This window comes from Pinus tabuliformis, chromosome 6 (genome assembly GCF_031772625.1).
Source record: "Pinus tabuliformis cultivar Carrire ecotype Pingquan chromosome 6, CPIR1, whole genome shotgun sequence".
Taxonomy (NCBI): Eukaryota; Viridiplantae; Streptophyta; class Pinopsida; order Pinales; family Pinaceae; genus Pinus; species Pinus tabuliformis.
The window spans coordinates 547,018,594-547,036,984 of NC_142292.1; the positions used below are offsets into that span (position 1 = coordinate 547,018,594).

Below are 18,391 nucleotides of genomic sequence, written 5' to 3' on the forward strand. Positions count from 1 at the left end.
CGGGACCGGGAGATGGCACGCCGTTCCGTCCCGTCCCGTCTCGTCGTTTTCTGTTCCGTCACGTCGCGTCAGTGAGCAGTCCCGTCAGGTAGCCGTTTGGAGTCACGGACATTTGTCTGTACTGCCGCCTTCTGTTCAGTACACAGACCCCTGCGCGTCCGTTCATTCGTGCCGGGGCCCTGCGAAGAAAGCAGACCGGGGCGCGCCCGGCTGCCCGGAACCAAACGACGAGGGCCCGTCCTTGCCTGCCTCTTAACGGTCTCTCACGGGACCCGGCGGGCGGCTGACGTCTGCGGAAACCGAAATGATGAACGGGCTCAATTTTCGCAGATAATTATCGTTATGATTTGACAGAACGCACGTTAGAATTTGCCCTATATTCAAAATGTGCGGCGGGAGTTTTCTATGTGTGAGAGTTGTCTATATATTTTTAGTAGAAAATTTAGCGAATAAATTTTTGATTAATTTTTTTTTTTTATTTAAAATATATTTCTAATCAATAACATTGTCGAAAAATATTAAAACATTTTAATTATAGAGAATTCACAACTCAAATTTGATAACTCTTTGCGCAATTCTGAATAACTAAATAAAACTACCTCTACCAAGTAGCCAACGGCTATTCAAATCCTCTGCTAATTCATTCAATTCAATTCAATAGTTGTTGCGACGACGATGGTACAATGATGATGAGATGAAGCGGGGCTTGAAACATTGAATTATTCATGCGTGGGGCCGGGTGTGTCTGCGTTTGAACTTCCTCGTATTGAATCTAGAAGAGACGTGTTGGTAATGTAGGCGTGTTTCCGTGTCACACCCTCCATTATAGACCAACATGGGGGTGATGATGAAATGTAAATGGAAAGTTGAACCTATGATTCAGATGGGTCCTGCAATGGGAGGGCCACATCTGTGTTTTGGTTCCAATGATTTTGAATCTTATTACGTAAGTGTATATGTCAAGGCCTTCAACTTCAACACCTTATCATACTTCCTATTTTTAGGTTTATCTACTTTTTTGTGAAGGAGCTGATGTTTTTCTATTCATGGCTTAATCAACTTATAATAATACCCCTTTTTGTCTTCCGCACATGCCTGCCACTCGGTATAGATAAGCCCATACAGCTTCCGATGCAAGCTTTTTTTATCTAATAACAATTAATCTTATTTTTATATACGTTTAAAATATAGAATATTGAATCATATATATATATATATTTTTATTTTTATTTTTGGGTATATGAGTAATTTGGTGGTTGGTTTTATTTGGTTTACTCCCTCACAGAGTGTGTCAAATCAAAACTCCCTGCGATCATCATGCTGAACCGGGGTTAAACCTTGGTTATTGGTTTTGGTTTAGCAGCTATTTTCACAATGAATTATATTTGAGTTTGTATCGCACTCATAGGGGTGGTGTGGAAGATCTGGAAAGGTATGACGATTGAGTTAGAAATTTCTTGGTTTTGAAGATGGTATAGGGTAGTTGATACTTTTTTAATTGAATTCCTTGGTTTTGAAGATGGTATAGGATAGTTGATACCACTTTTCTAATGGAGAGGGTTATGGCCATTGAGTTAGAATTTTTTTTCGTTTTGAAGATGGTATAGGATAATTGATATTATTTTTTTTTTATATTTTCCAGAGGAATGGTTATAGCAAGTTGTAAGGTTTCAGAGCTTTTTTAAAAGCTAGTTGGGATCTAATTCTAAAAAACAGCTTAGAGTGGACTCTAATGTACAACGTTTTTCTATCCAAGGGACGATTGACAAAATTGCTAGAATTCTTAAGAAGCAAAAGATTGGCTCCACCTTGACCTTTTAAAATCATTCGTAGCTCTTTAAGATCTGTCAAAGACCCTATTGATCCCAAATGCATGAAAGTTGTTTATTTAATCCCATGTTCGTGTGGAACCCCTACATCTGTGAAACTCGTCGTTCCATTTCACAAAGGATTTAGACCCTCTAGGCGAACATGTTGAATTAATGAAGCACCATATTTGCTTAGAGGATTCTAAGATCCTAGCTAGAGTTGATCATTTCCATAACCGAAAATTAAGAGAAGCCATTGAAATTGAAAAAAGAGAAAAATTCTCGATGGATGGAAGTTAAACAACTAGTGGGTCCCTTCTCTTTGTTTCTTCCCTTATTAGTTTTTTTTTTTTTTTAATCTATCATTTGATTTATTTAATATATATAAATATATTTTTATATCTTGATTTTATTTATTTATTTATTTTTCTTTTTTCTTTTTTCCTTTTTCTTTTTTTTTTTCTTTTTATTTTTCTGAAAATATTTTTTTCCTTTTCTTTTTTTAAATTAAAATTTCTTAATAAGAATCTAATTAAATTAAATTAATTAATGAATTTATTATTATTATTATTATTATTATATATATAAAATTGGTTAAAATTTATATTTAAATTTAAAATAAAATAGACTAAAATAAAAATAAAAATTAAATGATTTGACTTTGATTGTGTAATGTTCACATGTTTTATTTAACTATTGGGAATTTATCGATCTTTTCTCTCGTTTCATCTCTGAGATCTATAAATTTTTGTCAGTTAATCTTTTCCTTCATCCTGGTCCTGATGATGAATGTCTGTCACTTAATCTTTCCCCCCGTTTCATCTCTAAGATCTATAAATTTTTGTCAGTTAATCTTTCCCCTCATCCTGGTCCTCATGATGAACCTAGATTTGGTTTGGAGGTCTATAAATTTTTGTCAGTTAATCTTAACTCCTCATCTTGGTCCTCGTGATGAACCTAGATTTGGGTTCTAAACGCGTCAACCCTTTGTTCTCAATGTGATTTTTCCGAAAGATCTGAACAATATATCATGAATCACAAAAGCATAAAGTCTGAGACCATTTTTCGGTTAAATTTTTATTTTATACAATATAACAGTGAGGTTGTAATTCAAGCTATAAGGTTGTAATTTAAACTAATAGAGAAAATTCAAATTTATACTAAATTTTTATATAGTAATAGACTTTTAAGTTTATTTGACTATGAGATTTCATATGTGCTATTTATATAGCTAAAGGTAATCATATTGGGTTGCTAGTCTAGTTTCCCAATGATAGGCCAAAAGCCATTGGGAAAACATCTTGTAGATATATAAATATTTACCTAACATCACCAAAAAAAAAAAAAAAAAAAAGTTTCTTGTATGATAGTTTGATTATATGATATTAGAAACTAATATTTACCTAGCATCACAAAAAAGAAAATATATAGTTTCATATATGATACTCAGATTATATGTTATTAGAAACCATATAATTTGATTGTTGTTATCTTACTGATAATTATAAGCTATTAAGAATTAAAATTAACTTTGATTGACTTGGAAAAAATAAGTTAATAATCTAAATCTTTCACGTTTTGTAAGAGCAAAATTTACTTTTTGAGCCACTAACAAGTCTTTTCAAAGATATGATTTTCTTTAAAGAAAAAAAAAATAAAAATTGAATAAGTCACATTTATAGATAATTATTCTCAAAGATATGATTTTCTTTAAAGAAAAAAAAAAATTGAATAAGTCACATTTATAGATAATTATTCTCATGATCAACTAATAATTATGTTATAAAAAATTATCCTCATTACTATTTCACTAAATTATAATAAATTTTACCAAAAAAACCAACAAAAATTACTCATCATTAATGCAAAAAAGTTAAAATTAACTTTATAATTAGTTGAAGAAATATAATAATTTATTTTAATAATCACTTCTTACTTTTTCCCTAAACTATAATAAATTTTACCAAAAAAACAATAAAAATTACTATCATTGATGCCAAAAAAATTAAAATTAACTTTATAATTAATTAAATAAATATAATAATTTATTTTAATAATCAATTCTTACTTTTTATCTAAATTAGATATAATTATAGATAAAAAGTTAAAATTAATTTTGTACTTCTTTTGTGAAAAAAATTAAAAGCCTATTGAGATTTCATTTGTTTTAGCCTAAACTTTTTGCTTTTGCTTTTGTAATTATTTTTATACGTGGTATGTCTTTTGTAAGTTAATTTAATTTGAAAAGTTTTTATTAATTAGATTGGATAATTAAAGATAAATAATAATAATAATATTTTTATAATTAAATTGGAAAATAATAATAATTAATAAATTATAGTAACTTTTTGTATTTTAAATTTTTATAATAAATTTATTTAGATTAAATATTTAAATTGAATTTATATAAATTATTATTAATCGTTATTGCAATTAGTTGTGAAACTATTATTTAGGTAAAGAGAGAAATTTTATGAAGTTTATATATATATGGGTGAGTGATATACACTACACTATAATAATATAGTAAGAAGATAGACATTGACACATAATAAACATCAAACCACTTATTACATATACATCTCAAGTTGTTAAAATTAAAAAACAATAAGAAATGACTAAATTATATTTTTTTTCTAAAATAATAGTTATTATTAATGATAAATAAAATAATATATAAATTAAACATATCTACATTTTAAAAAAACCTGTAAGAATTTTTTTACCATGGATCAATAATATGGTTTATCAATTGAACATGCCCTAAAAAACTATAACTACTTTCATATGACGCTTGGTCATGTGACATTTTTTTTTAATTAATGAATTTAATTAAAAGAGAAAAAAAGCATAATTACTTTTAAAACAAATCTTAGCCATTGATTTGTATACTATTAAGAATATCCTATGGAGGTTAAATCTCTACCATCTACTTAATAAATATTAATAATTAAATTAAAATTATGGAAACTCTATTCCAAAATAAACATGCCTATCAACATAATTATACACTTATAACTAACTTTTAGCTTATTATAGGCATATTACAAATTTTGATTTTAACTTTTAAAATATCCATAAACTTCAATATAAGTCTCTCTTCTTCTTCCAAAAGGGATAGTTTTGTCTATATAAGAATTGTTGGGCCCAACGTTTTCTCCAAACATAATGGAAAACATCAGGTAGCTTTTCCTTATTTGGTATCTAAAACATGGGTTACTTGACCCACTCTTTAAGATTTAGTAAAGTCCATAAACTTGGGTGCAAGTTTATGATCTTTGAGTGAGTTTTGCTAGTATGGTTGGAGTCACATAAATATTGTGATACCTCTCGTTAAATTTTTTTTTAACATTCACACATACATAAGAAATAACTTTGATTATTTTCTTTTGATATCATGACTGTAAAGTTCGTGGCAATAACTATGGTTTGGCTCTCAAAGTTCGAGGTCCTTATTGTTATTAAGTATATACATTGCATGAGATATATGAACCATGCTTTACCGTTGGCGCCGGCTGGGTTTTCACGCCATTACATTCCCAACTGTCAACTCAGGGATTATGTGACTTGGTTTGTATTTATTTGGTTTCCACCTGGCACTTGGAGCTGTTGTCCGGCCGGGGTCTTCACATGGCCACCATGTGGTCTTTGTTCCCGCGAGCCGAGTTGGTGTGCTCAACTCACTTCTATGCAGTACTAGTGCCTACCGCCAAAACCTTCCTCGGGGTTTGCTATACCGTAAATCAACGACGAGGAGGAGCTCTACCAGATCTACGGTTCACGTTTGGTCCGATGATAGAGAAAGGGTTTTGGTAAAGGTTTCCTCTGTCATTCGAACTTTCTTGGCTGAACTTTGGAGAAGCCTCGGCTTCCACAGAACCTCGGCGATCTGAGTTTTCCACCCTTCGGCATCTACCCAGACCACCCTGGCTAACCTGGATTTGCCGTTTACCACTTATCAAGGTAAGTCGACATGTTTATTGCTCTGATAATTAGTTTACTTTCGTTTGTGGAAAAATGTTATTAGTTTTTTTCCCCGTCTATTTCCTTACTCTTACGGTGGAACTCTTTGTTATCTCAGGTGCATGTTTATGGCGTTGTGACCTGCTTCCGAGTTGGCGACCAAACCAAATCTTCCATGTGGACTTCGCCCTCAGGGTAAGAAGCGGTTATCTTCATTGTTTTTAGGGAAGAAAACACAGTGATTTCAGATGGGTGGTGGAGCTGCCCCTTTCTTTGGGCGAGCCCACGGGGTTCTCTTTTTGGTTACGGTGTCGCCGTTTGTTTTATTCTTTTGATAGGGTCTCCGGCCCATTCCGGTGCATGTAAAATATAAATTTTGTTTCCAGAACAGTTACAAATTTTAAGTGCTGGGCACTAGCACCGGTTATTGACTTTGCTCTTAATGTATTTTTCCATATGGGGCCGAGGGTCAAACCCTTGAGTTTTTCCCCAAACTGCCATCAATATATTACTGTAATTACAAGACTGCTTTCTCATATGCACTCTTTGGATTTGTTTTGTGTATTAATTTCATTACGCCACAAGGAATTGTTTAATATATTTTGTGCTATTATAACCCTGCTCTATTTGGTTTGCTTATTATAACGCACTCTGTGCGATGCGAAAGGTTGTTTCCTTCCATCGAAGTCTATGCACAGGATTTGGTATCTGGGTTATTATTTTTTTTTAAGTTGTTACGCGGTTACCCAATAGATAACTAACGATTTCAGGGGATAAATGTTTTGTTTTCTGTTCCTAAAGCTCGGTACCATTTCAAGTCGGATATCATCCCTCATTTTGTGGCAAGCTTGTCACGACTTCTTGTGTAGCTTGAGCATGTTGTCTCGCTCTTGTTTACTGAGCAATGGTTTTTCTTTGACTATGGTTAATCTAAGGTTTGATGTCCTGTTCTTAATGGTTGTTCCAGCCATTCCTTGAAGGAAGAAGCTTCGATGTTTTCTTGAAAGTTTCTTTTTTTTAGCTTGGACTCTTATATGCATAAGGCTAATTTCATTGTAATGACTCTGTTTACAAATCCTGGAAGCTCTCGTGTATAGGTATAACCCAGTCTTGGTTATGGTTTGCAGTTATTATATGTATATGTAATCAGTAAACAAGCATAATTGTTCTGTGCTTACTCGGTTGCTACTAATTACAATAGTTTATCACATTTATAAATAGAAGAACAGGCTTGATTCCTTTCTCAATTTTATAATGATTACCTAGCGCTCTTAATCTTGATTACCCTACGCTTATATTAAATGCCATCATTCATTGCTTGTTCAGTTCATGATTCTTTCATGTAAATGCTTACAGTCATAACTCTATTCTCTTTTCTTTTCACAATCACAGAATTCTATGCTTTTAAACTGGTAAAATCCAGAACTGTTAATTCGTTAATCATTGCTTACCTGACAGAAAGCAAATCACCTTATTATGCTTGTCCTCCTCCCATCCTTAGGAGGGTCCTGCTCGACCTTCCACCCCCAAGGGCTCCTGCAAGTCTTCTGTTGCCTGCAAGACTTCTAGCGTTGCTAGACCTGAGCTATCTGGCCATTACCAGACATAGCAGCTCTAGGGAATTCTTTGTTTCCCAGTTATACGCTATCTAGTCACAACCAGACTTAGCGTTCGCTGAGTCACGCTATCTGGTCCTTACCAGACGTAGTGGTTCAGGAAGCTTCCGCCTTCCAAACACATGCCATCTGATCTTTACCAGACATAGCATTTTCTGTTTCCAAAGAACAACTCTCTTTTTTTTCTTTCTGCCATCTGATCTCTACCAGACTTGGCATAATCTTTTTCCCCTTTTCCTATGGGGTCTCAACCGTCTCATGAAGGTAGTTAGGTTTTTCTTTTTCCAACTACCTCAATAGCTACTAACAACAATTAATCAACATACTTAATTAAACAGTAGTAGCAACATTTAATTAACATAATTAATTAACAGCAGTAGCAACATAGTTATTTTAATTTTACCAAACATAACCTTAGTCAACAGTTAAATTTTACTGCCTTACTTAAAACATTATCGATTTACTAGGGGCATTACATCTCCCCCTCCTGAAGTTCAACATCGTCCCGATGTTGTTGTTCACCCAAAAACAATTCGGGATAGGCTTCTTTCATGCTCTGCTCATCTTCCCAGGTGGCCTCATCCAGCCCAAAGTGCTGCCATTGCACTTTAACCTGGGTGATGACTCTTTTCCGCAGCTCGAACCTTCTCCGATCTAGTATGTTCACTGGCTTGACCAGGAATTCTCCTTCCGGTTCCACCTGAAACACATAATATTCAGATTAGCAGTTTCTTAACAATCCATCTTTGGTTTATGTTTAACTTACAACATCTTCTTACCTGAATGTCCTGCCAACTTATTATGTGTCTAGGGTCATAAACATATTTCTTTAAAACGGATACGTGGAAAACATTATGGACCTGGATGTGGCTAGGTAGGGTTAGCTGATAAGCTACCGGCCCCACTCGTGCTAAAATCTGGAAGGGCCCACAAAAGCGGGGTGCCAATTTGGCACAACCATTCCATTGTAGAGTACTTCTCCTTGCCCGAATTCTGACATATACATGTTCACCCACTTGGTACTCTCTAAAGGTCCTTTTCCGATCTGCAAAACTTTTTTGTCTGTCCTGAGCTATTTTTAAATTAGCCCGCACTCTCTTAACCATTGCTTCCATCTCTTTTAACATTTCAGGACCCAGCATGAGTCTGTCTTCTGGTCCACCCCAACTGGATGGCGTGCGGCATTTTCGGCCGTAAAGTACTTCGAATGGACTCATCTGCAAGGATGCATGATATCCATTGTTATAGGCAAACTCTACAAGGTGTAAATACTCTTCCCATCGAGTGGGTTGTTGCATCACATATGACCTCAGCATGTCCTCCACCACTTGATTCACCCGCTCAGTCTGTCCGTCAGTCTGCGGATGATAAGCGGTACTAAAATTCAATTGAGTCCCCAGACCTTCAAACAAGGTCTTCCAAAAGGCTGATGTGAATTTAACATCGCGATCAGATATTATAGTTTTTGGCAGCCCATGGAGTTTAAATATGTTCTGCATAAAAACATTTGCAATTTGTGCTGCACGATACGTAGATTGAACTGGTATGAAGTGGGCTGACTTACTGAGTTTGTCCACTACAACCATAATAGAGTCATTATTCCTCTTGGACTTTGGTAACCCTGTAATAAAGTCCATGGTGATAATCTCCCACTTCCATTCTGGTATAGGTAATGGCTGTAGCAAACCCGCAGGGTGTTGATGTTCAGCCTTAACCTGTTGACATTCTAAGCATCGTGCCAGATATTCTATTACATCTCTTTTCATGCCTGGCCAGTGATATTCCTTCCGTAGAGAAGTGATTAACTTTTGATAACCCGGATGTCCCGCATAAGGACTTTTATGATATTCATCCAGAATATTTTACATATATTCTTTTCTGGTAGCATAAAATGCCTACTGCATTTAATTCATAACCTTGTTGCATTATGTGGATATTTAAGTTCTGCACTAATTGCTTCTTTTGTTGGTAGATTTGATATTGTTCAGCAGCCTCTTTAATTTCTTTGCCAAGGGTAGACTGTCCTTCACTAATGCCAATTTCATAAAGAGAATGCACCTTTCGGCTCAATGCATCTGCCACCCAGTTTTCTTTTCCTTTTAGGTGTTTGATTTCAAAATCAAAACCGCCCAAAAAGTCCACCCATCTAGCTTGCCTAGCGTTTAAAGTTGGTTGACTAAAGTAGCTAGTTAAGCTATGGTGATCTGTCATCAATAAAAATTTTCTTCCCACCAAATAATGGCGCCACATTTTTAGTGCATGTACTACATTAGTTAGTTCCAGATCTTAGGCAGAATACTTCTGCTCACGTTCTTTCAATTTCCTGGATTCGTACGCGATCACTTTCCCTTCCTGCATCAGCACCCCGCCTACACCCTCTTTGCTTGCATCTGTGTAGACTACGTAATCTTTTTCCGGGTCTGCAATACTCAGCACAGGTGCAGTGGTGAGCAGGTATTTGAGCTGTTCAAAGCTCCGTTGACATTCTGCTGTCCACTTAAATATTTTTCCTTTCTTCTGCAAGGAAGTGATAGGGTATGCAACCCTGGAGAAACCTTCCACGAACCGTCTATAATATCCAGCCAGCCCCATGAAAGACCTGATATCTGCCACGTCCTTTGGTGTTGGCCATTCCATTATGGTTTTGATCTTTTCAGGGTCCACAGCAATGCCTTCCTTGGTGATGATATGCCCCAAATACTGGATCTGTTCTTTATAAAAATCGCATTTGCTAAATTTACCATATCGCTGATGTTCCCGCAGTGTCTGTAACACGAGTCTGAGGTGCTCCTCATGCTCTTTAATATTCTGAGAGTATATAAGTATATCATCAATAAAAATTAATACGAATTTGTCCAAGTACTGATGAAATACACTATTCATCAGGCACATAAATGTCGCAGGTGCATTGGTCAACCCGAAAGGCAGTACCACAAACTCGTAATGTCCATAACGGGTTCGAAAGGCTGTTTTGGCTATGTCCTCCTCCTTAATTCTGATTTGATGATAACCAGACCTCAAATCGATCTTTGAAAAGATTGTTGCCCCTTGCACTTGATCAAACAATTCATCGATGCGGGGTAGTGGATATTTATTTTTAACTGTCAATTTATTCAGCTGTCTATAATCTATGCACATACGGAGGGTTTCGTCCTTTTTTCTAACAAACAGTACAGGGGCTCCCCAAGGGGATACGCTGGGACGGATATACTTCTTGTCTAACAGCTCTTGCAGCTGCATTTTTAATTCTTTTAATTCCGGCACACTCATCTGGTATGGTGCTCGGGACACTGGGGCTGCACCAGGTATCAATTCTATGGTAAAATCTAAATCTCTTTTGGGCGGCAGCCCTGGTACTTCTTCGGGAAATACATCTGTAAATTCTCGCACTACTGGTATGCTTCCCATAGCAGCAATTTTATCTTCAGATTTGGCATAACCTACTTGTACTGCATATATTTGACATTTTTTCCTGATGCTTTTAGCTAGCTGTGAGGCAGTAATTGGCCGGATCTGCACTGGTTTCAGGATACCCTGAATTTCCTTTTCATTTCCTAGTTCGTCCCGATAAGAAATTGTTTTTGTCTTGCAGTTTATTATAGACCACCGCTTTTCCAGCCAATCCATCCCGATCAGCACATCATACGAACCGAGAGGGAGTACATTCAATTATGTCATCACTGTCTGACCGGCTATCCTTAATGGGCAGTTGCTGACCTTAGCCAGCACTCGTCTTTTTGCCCCGATTGCAAGCTGTACTAACCATGGATTTTTAAACTTAATGGATTGCAAACTACAATTTTCCACAACTTTGGGACTAACATAGCTTAAGGTAGCTCCTGGGTCTACTAAAATGGAAACAGTTCGATAAAAAATCTTACCTTCAAATTCTATCATCGTTGGCTGGTAATCAGCTTGACGATCCTCGAGGGCAGCATTTATTCTGGGTATGGACCGAGCCACGTCTCCCACTGTGGAGGAGGCTTCATAAACCTGGGACACCTGATCACTTTCCTTTCGGTGAGGGCAATTTTTAATATAGTGTGGCCCGCCACAACCCCAACACTGCACTGGTGGCCTAGCTGATCCCTCATTATCAGCTCTACCCGGCTGCTCACTGTATTTAGATTCATTAGGTGGCTTTAATCTGAGCTGATTTCTGGACTGGTTTCTATCGCTGGACCCTTTGGAGAATCCCTTGTTGAAATTGTTGTGAGCTCCCTTAACTCCCACAGTCATTCTGCTGCCTTTTTTATCTGCCCAGCGCTTCCCAGAATTTTCTCCTTTTTGTTTATTCTGTTGATAACATATTCTAGCTTTCCGTATCGCTTCGTCCATGGTCTTCGGATTATCAAATTCGATCCTTTCCCGCATTGCCTGGGGTAGGCTGCTAACGAACCGCTACACTTTTGCCTTTTCCTCCCGAATATACGGTACATAGCGAAGCAAAGATGTAAATTTAGTAATGAATTCATCCATGGTCTGCTGCCCAAGCCGCAGATCATGAAATTCCCGTGCTTTTTCATCGTAGAAACGTTCAGTCAAGTATTTCTCCTTGAAGTATCTTTGAAAATTTTCCCAAGTTACATCTTGCTCACTCATTCCCCGCACTATCTTGACTTCCTCCCACCATAGAGTGGCTTTTCCTTGCAACTGGAAAATAGCGAGCCGCGCCTTAAGGTTGTGATCATATTCGTAAACTTGGAGATACTTGTTCATATTAATTAACCAGGCTTCTGCTGATTCCTCCAATTCCCCATCAAAATGTGGTGGCTTGATTTTCCGGAACTCACCCTATAGCTCTATCCGCTGCCTTTTGGAAGTTCGATGTTCGGAAGAATTATCAGATCGCTCTCCCCGAACCTCTTCCCTTCCTTCTGTCTCTTCCTGTTCAGTGTGATAGCCTTGTTCCTTTGATACATGCGTTCGCTCTGGGCTGGGATTCGATTGACGCTGGGTTTGTTTATCCGACAAACTTTTCAGGATCTTTTCCTATTCCAAAGTTAATCTGGCGTTATCCTCACGCAGACAGGCCATCTCGTTCTTCAACTCCTTGACTGTCTCCAATATGGTCAAATTGGTGTTACGAGTCTCTTCCCCCAGTTGCACCCAAATTTCATGATTCCCCTGAGGTTGAGTGATGGTCTCTGGTTTGGCCTCATTTCTGTGTGGAGCACTGTTTGATCTCCTCATGATTTTGTTGTCACCTGCATTTAGCAGATTAGTACATTTCAACAGATATGTGACATCCCTGTCTGAGAGACCTTAATTTTTTTTTTTTTTCAGTTATTCATATTTCATCTTACTGCTATAGTTAATCCCGAGGTCACAGTGTTGTAACTTGGCTTTGATACCACTTGTGATACCTCTCGTTAAATTATTTTTTTTACATTCACACATACATAAGAAATAACTTTGATTATTTTCTTTTGAAATCATGACCGTAAAGTTCTTGGCAATAACTATGGTTTGGCTCTTGAAGTTCGAGGTCCTTATTGTTATTAAGTATACACATTGCATGAGATATATGAACCATGCTTTACCGTTGGCGCCGGCTGGGTTTTCACGCCATTACATTCCCGGCTGTCAACTCAGGGATTATATGACTTGGTTTGTATTTATTTGGTTTCCACCTGGCACTTGGAGCTGTTGTCCGGCCGGGGTCTTCACATGGCCACCATGTGGTCTTTGTTCCCGCGAGCCGAGTTGGTGTGCTCAGCTCACTTCTGTGCAGTACTAGTGCCTACCGCCAAAACCTTCCTCGGGGTTTGCTATACCGTAAATCAACGGCAAGGAGGAGCTCTACCAGATCTACGATTCACGTTTGGTCCGATGATAGAGAAAGGGTTTTGGGAAAGGTTTCCTCTGTCATTCGAACTTTCTCGGCTGATCTTTGGAGAAGCCTCGGCTTCCATAGAACCTCGGCGATCTGAGTTTTCCACCCTTTGGCATCTACCCAGACCACCCTGGCTACCCTGGATTTGTCGTTTACCACTTATCAAGGTAAGTTGACATGTTTATTGCTCTAATAATTAGTTTACTTTCGTTTGTGGAAAAATGTTATTAGTTTTTTTCCCCGTCTATTTCCTTACTCTTACGGTGGAACTCTTTGTTATCGCAGGTGCATGTTTATGGCGTTGTGACCTGCTTCCGGGTTGGCGACCAAACCAAATCTTCCATGTGGACTTCGCCCTCCGGGTAAGAAGCGGTTATCTTCATTGTTTTTAGGGAAGAAAACATAGTGATTTCAGATGGGTGGTGGAGCTGCCCCTTTCTCTGGGCAAGCCCACGAGATTCTTTTTCTGGTTACAGTGTCGTCGTTTGTTTTATTCTTTTGATAGGGTCTTCGGCCCATTCTGGTGCATGTAAAATATAAATTTTGTTTCCAGAACAGTTACAAATTTTAAGTGCTAGGCACTAGCACCGGTTATTGACTTTGCTCTTAATGTATTTTTCCATATGGGGCCGAGGGTCAAACCCTTGAGTTTTTCCCCAAACTGCCATCAATATATTACTGAATTGCAGGATTGCTTTCTCATATGCACTCTTTGGATTTGTTTTGTGTATTAATTTCATTACGCCACAAGGAATTGTTTAATATATTTTGTGCTATTATAACCCTGCTCTATTTGGTTTGCTTATTATAATGCACTCTGTGCGATGCGAAAGGTTGTTTCCTTCCATCGCAGTCTATGCACAGGATTTGGTATCTGGGTTATTATTTTTTTTTTAAGTTGTTACACGTTTACCCAACAAATAACTAACGATTTCAGGGGATAAATGTTTTGTTTTCTGTTCCTAAAGCTCGATACCATTTCAAGCCGGATATCATCCCTCATTTTGTGGCAAGCTTGTCACGACTTCCTTTGTAGCTTGAGCATGTTGTCTTGCTCTTGTTTACTGAGTAGTGGTTTTTCTTCTGACTATGGTTAATCTAAGGTTTGATGTCCTGTTCTTAATGGTTTTTCCGACCATTTCTTGAAGGAAGAAGCTTCGGTGTTTTCTTGAAAGTTTCTTTTTTTTAGCTTGGACTCTTATATGCATAAGGCTAATTTCATTGTAATGACTCCGTTTACAAATCCTGGAAGCTCTCGTGTATAGGTATAACCCAGTCTTGGTTATGGTTTGCAGTTATTATATGTATATGTAAGCAGTAAACGAGCATAATTGTTCTGTGCTTACTCGGTTGCTGCTAATTACAATATTTTATCACATTTATAAATAGAAGAATAGGATTGATTCCTTTCTCAATTTTATAATGATTACATAGCGCTCTTAATCTTGATTACCTACGCTTATATTAAATGCCATCATTCATTGCTTGTTCAGTTCATAATTCTTTCATGTAAATGCTTACAGTCATAACTCTATTCTCTTTTCTTTTCACAATCACAGAATTCTGTGCTTTTAAACTGGTAAAATCCAGAACTGTTAATTCGTTAATCAATGCTTACCTGATAGAAAGCAAATCACCTTATTATGCTTGTCCTCCTCCCGTCCTTAGGAGGGTCCTGCTCGACCTTCCACCCCCAAGCGCTCCTGCAAGTCTTCTGTTGCCTGCAAGACTTCTAGCGTTGCTAGACCTAAGCTATCTGGTCATTACCAGACATAGCAGCTCTAGGGAATTCTCTGTTTCCCAATTATACGCTATCTGGTCACAACCAGACTTAGCGTTCGCTGAGTCACGCTACCTGGTCCTTACCAGACGTAGCGGTTCAGGAAGCTTCCGCCTTCCAAACACATGCCATCTGATCTTTACCAGACATAGCATTTTCTGTTTCCAAAGAGCAACTCTCTTTTTTTTCTTTCTGCCATCTGATCTCTACCAGACTTGGCATAATCTTTTTCCCCTTTTCCTATGGGGTCTCAACCGTCTCATGAAGGTAGTTAGGTTTTTCTTTTTCCAACTACCTCAATAGCTACTAACAACAATTAATCAACATACTTAATTAAACAATAGTAGCAACAATTAATTAACAGCAGTAGCAACATAGTTATTTTAATTTTACCAAACATAACCTTAGTCAACAGTTAAATTTTACTGCCTTACTTAAAACATTATCGATTTACTAGAGGCATTACAAATATTTTGTTTCCTACTTCAAATTAATGATTAGTTCTTGTCAAATTAGCCCATAGCTTAATTTAATTCTTTTCTTTGATTGTTCAAAATGACTCTTTAAAATACGAAAGATTTCAATAAAAATGATCATGTTGTTGTTTTACAGTAGATATGTTGAAATTGGTGATAACATACTCTTTTATTGATGATGGTGGGTATCCATATAAAACTTCAAAAAGTTCATTCTGGTTAATGTGTGATAAGAGATTTTAACATTTTATAAGATGTAAGAAATTATACCATTGTGACTAACAAACACTCACAAATTCTTGAAAGTATCCTTCAAAAACATTTATTTATTACTTTGAACAGGGACATGTGGAGTTATGGTAGCCGAATAACCAGCCAGGGCACTAGAAGAAATGTTCAGTTGGCCCATCTGAGAGGCTAGTTGCTCCACGACTTCATGAGCATGGGTTCTGGGTTTCTGAGTTGGTTGATGCTTTGATACAAGGCGCCCGATTAGGAATAGATTAAATCAAGTTGATGGGCATGCAAGATAGCTTTCTCTTCGGTTTGGACTCCACCATTTTCTACATCTTCGATGATGTTAGGCAGTAAATATTTCATAAACCACTCACGGAGCACTTTATCAGGGAGCGATTTAATAAACCACTCACTAAGCACTTCATTAGGAAGCTTGGTATTCATGATCAGAAATGTAGATAAGCCATTTAGTGTAGATAAGCAAATGACATTTTCAAAAACAATATTTATTTATTTAATAATAATTAATTATATATTTTCTATAAATTTAAAAAAAATAAAAGATTGAATATACATAATCATATTCATAAAAAAATGGGTAGAATATTAAATTGTTATTTGGGAAGTATTTTTCATATATGAGATTAAGATTATATGTAATTAGAAACTATATAATTTTAATGGATGTAGTTTTACTGATGGTTATAAAAAAGTTAAAATTTAAAATAGTTTTTGATTGGTCATACATTTATCGATCAAATCTTAAAGAATCTTGTAAACGTTAAGCCTATGCTCTGAAGAATCACTAACAATACATTTTAAATTATGTGGTTTTTTTAAATAAATAATAATAATAAGAATAATAAAATTAAATTACATTAATAATGAACAATAATTATTCTCATTACAAAATAATAATTATATCATTAAATTAGTTCTCTTAGTTACCAATTCACTCTTATATAATCCGTTAAATTCATTTGGGATGAATGGATTTGAACCATTGATTCAAACATATATATAATCAAATTCATAAAAATGGTATCAAAAAGTTAAAGTTAACTTTGTAGTTTCTCAATAAAAAGTATATTTGAGCTTTCATTTTCTCTCGGTAATCACTTCTTATTTTATCTTTATATGTGGCATGTTTCTTGTAAATTGATTTAATTTGAAAAGCATCTATTGATTCTTTTCCGATAATTAAAAATAAAATAAATAAAAATACATTTTTATTTAAAATTAAAAATAATAATAATAATCTAATAGTTATTGAAAAGAAATAATAATAATAATATTTTTTGTTTTTTTGTAAACTTGGTGGTGCTTTCTCTATTTATATTAACTATTCAAAAATCAGAACTTCCATTTGCTCCAAGTGGCTTACCTGCCCGAAGGAATCAGATAGCCACTTGTCTGCATTAAACCCTGTCCAAAATTTGAAAAGGTCTTTCTCTATCCATCTAGCAACATTGTCTTTACTATCTATACTACTGTTCAAATTAAACAAGTAAAAGTTGTTCATCAAAATTTTATCAAAAATGTACTGGACCTCTACTTCAATCCTCATCCAAGGATATTACTGGGGCTGGCACTTTGGCACTGGAGCCAAGCATCTCGCTCCTCTTCATGTCTTGAAGTGTTTGCTCAATTCTTCCCAAATCCAAGTTGTTTATGTAAGTTTGTATCTGGATTGTTGCAATCTCCCTAAGGAGTTCTGCCCTAACAGGATCCTTTTCCTTGGCGTCCTCCTTTACCTCTAGTCCTCTGCTAGCTGCTTGTTCCCGATTAAGGGTCATGGCCCATGCCACCACGTTCTTCATGACCCAATACTGTTGTATTGTCTGTCTGAACAGGGAGTGTCGTCCTCGAGAGTTCCTTAGATCTGGAACCATACTCTCCCACTCCTCCATGGGGATGTATTAGTTCCTTATATTGTCGTTTAGTTCTCGCTCCTATCCAGCAATTTAGGCTCTGATGTCCGGTGGGTTCCCTGCCATGTAGGTGTCAATGAGGATTTTTATATGTTCACAACCTGACTTTCTCCCTTTCTTTCATTGCTCTTTGTTTGAGCCGCTCGCTCCCTCTGCCATCTTTTTGTCTCTCTTGCCCTTCCTGGTCGCCATGTTGTCTGCGTGCCTACTGTTGGCTGCTTCTTTTTGTTCACTGTCCTCCTCATTGTGTTGGGTGTGGTGTGAGATGAGACTTATCACATAACCATTATGATTATCAGTTTGATAATAATAATACAAAACAATTTCCCTTTTACCTATGTCCCTTTTGTTATCCCTTTTAGTGCCAAAACTTATGCTCTTCAAGATTTCTTTTAGAATTTCCACAATCCTCTCATAGCTATGGGTTCTTTCCATTCTAACTGCTCTTGAAGTTTTTCCCTCATGGCACCATATGTCGTTCAAACAGCACGACCGAGGCATCCGCTTAGGTTCGCCTCCAAGGTAGGCTGGTTTGTTGTTTCTCGCATCGCAGGGAGTCTTGGTCATGGATATGTTTTCCCTCAAAATGTTGACCCTATTTTTTTCCACCCCTAGAGGTCTTCTGTTTCCCTGTTTCCCTCTTTTCTCGGTTCTACTTGCTCTCTGAGGTTTTTCCTTTTTTTATTCTAGTTTTCTCTCAGAGTCTCCAATGAGGATCATTATAGTCTCGCTCTTCCTCGTTTC

General features: G+C 36.5%; 1 protein-coding gene across 1 annotated transcript; it reads right to left on the minus strand.

Moving 5' to 3' along the window:
- Positions 1–252: 252 nt before the first annotated feature.
- LOC149259678 (uncharacterized) lies at positions 253–8,604 on the minus strand. The gene is made up of 3 exons (XM_089454902.1): positions 8,248–8,604; positions 8,001–8,087; positions 253–420 (listed from the first exon to the last, which is right to left on the minus strand). Exons 1-3 carry the CDS (start codon positions 8,602–8,604, stop codon positions 253–255), a joined length of 612 nt encoding a protein of 203 aa, XP_089311028.1.
- Positions 8,605–18,391: the final 9,787 nt, after the last annotated feature.

Coding starts and splice junctions, on each gene's coding strand:
- LOC149259678 (XM_089454902.1), bottom strand. CDS start 8,604: ATGAGTCCATTCGAAGTACTTTACGGCCGAAAATGCCGCACGCCATCC. Junction 8,088..8,247: donor CCCTACCTAGCCACATCCAG/GTCCATAATGTT, acceptor TATGTGTTTCAG/GTGGAACCGGAAGGAGAATT. Junction 421..8,000: donor GGAAAAGAGTCATCACCCAG/GTTAAAGTGCAA, acceptor AAAAATATATAG/ACAACTCTCACACATAGAAA.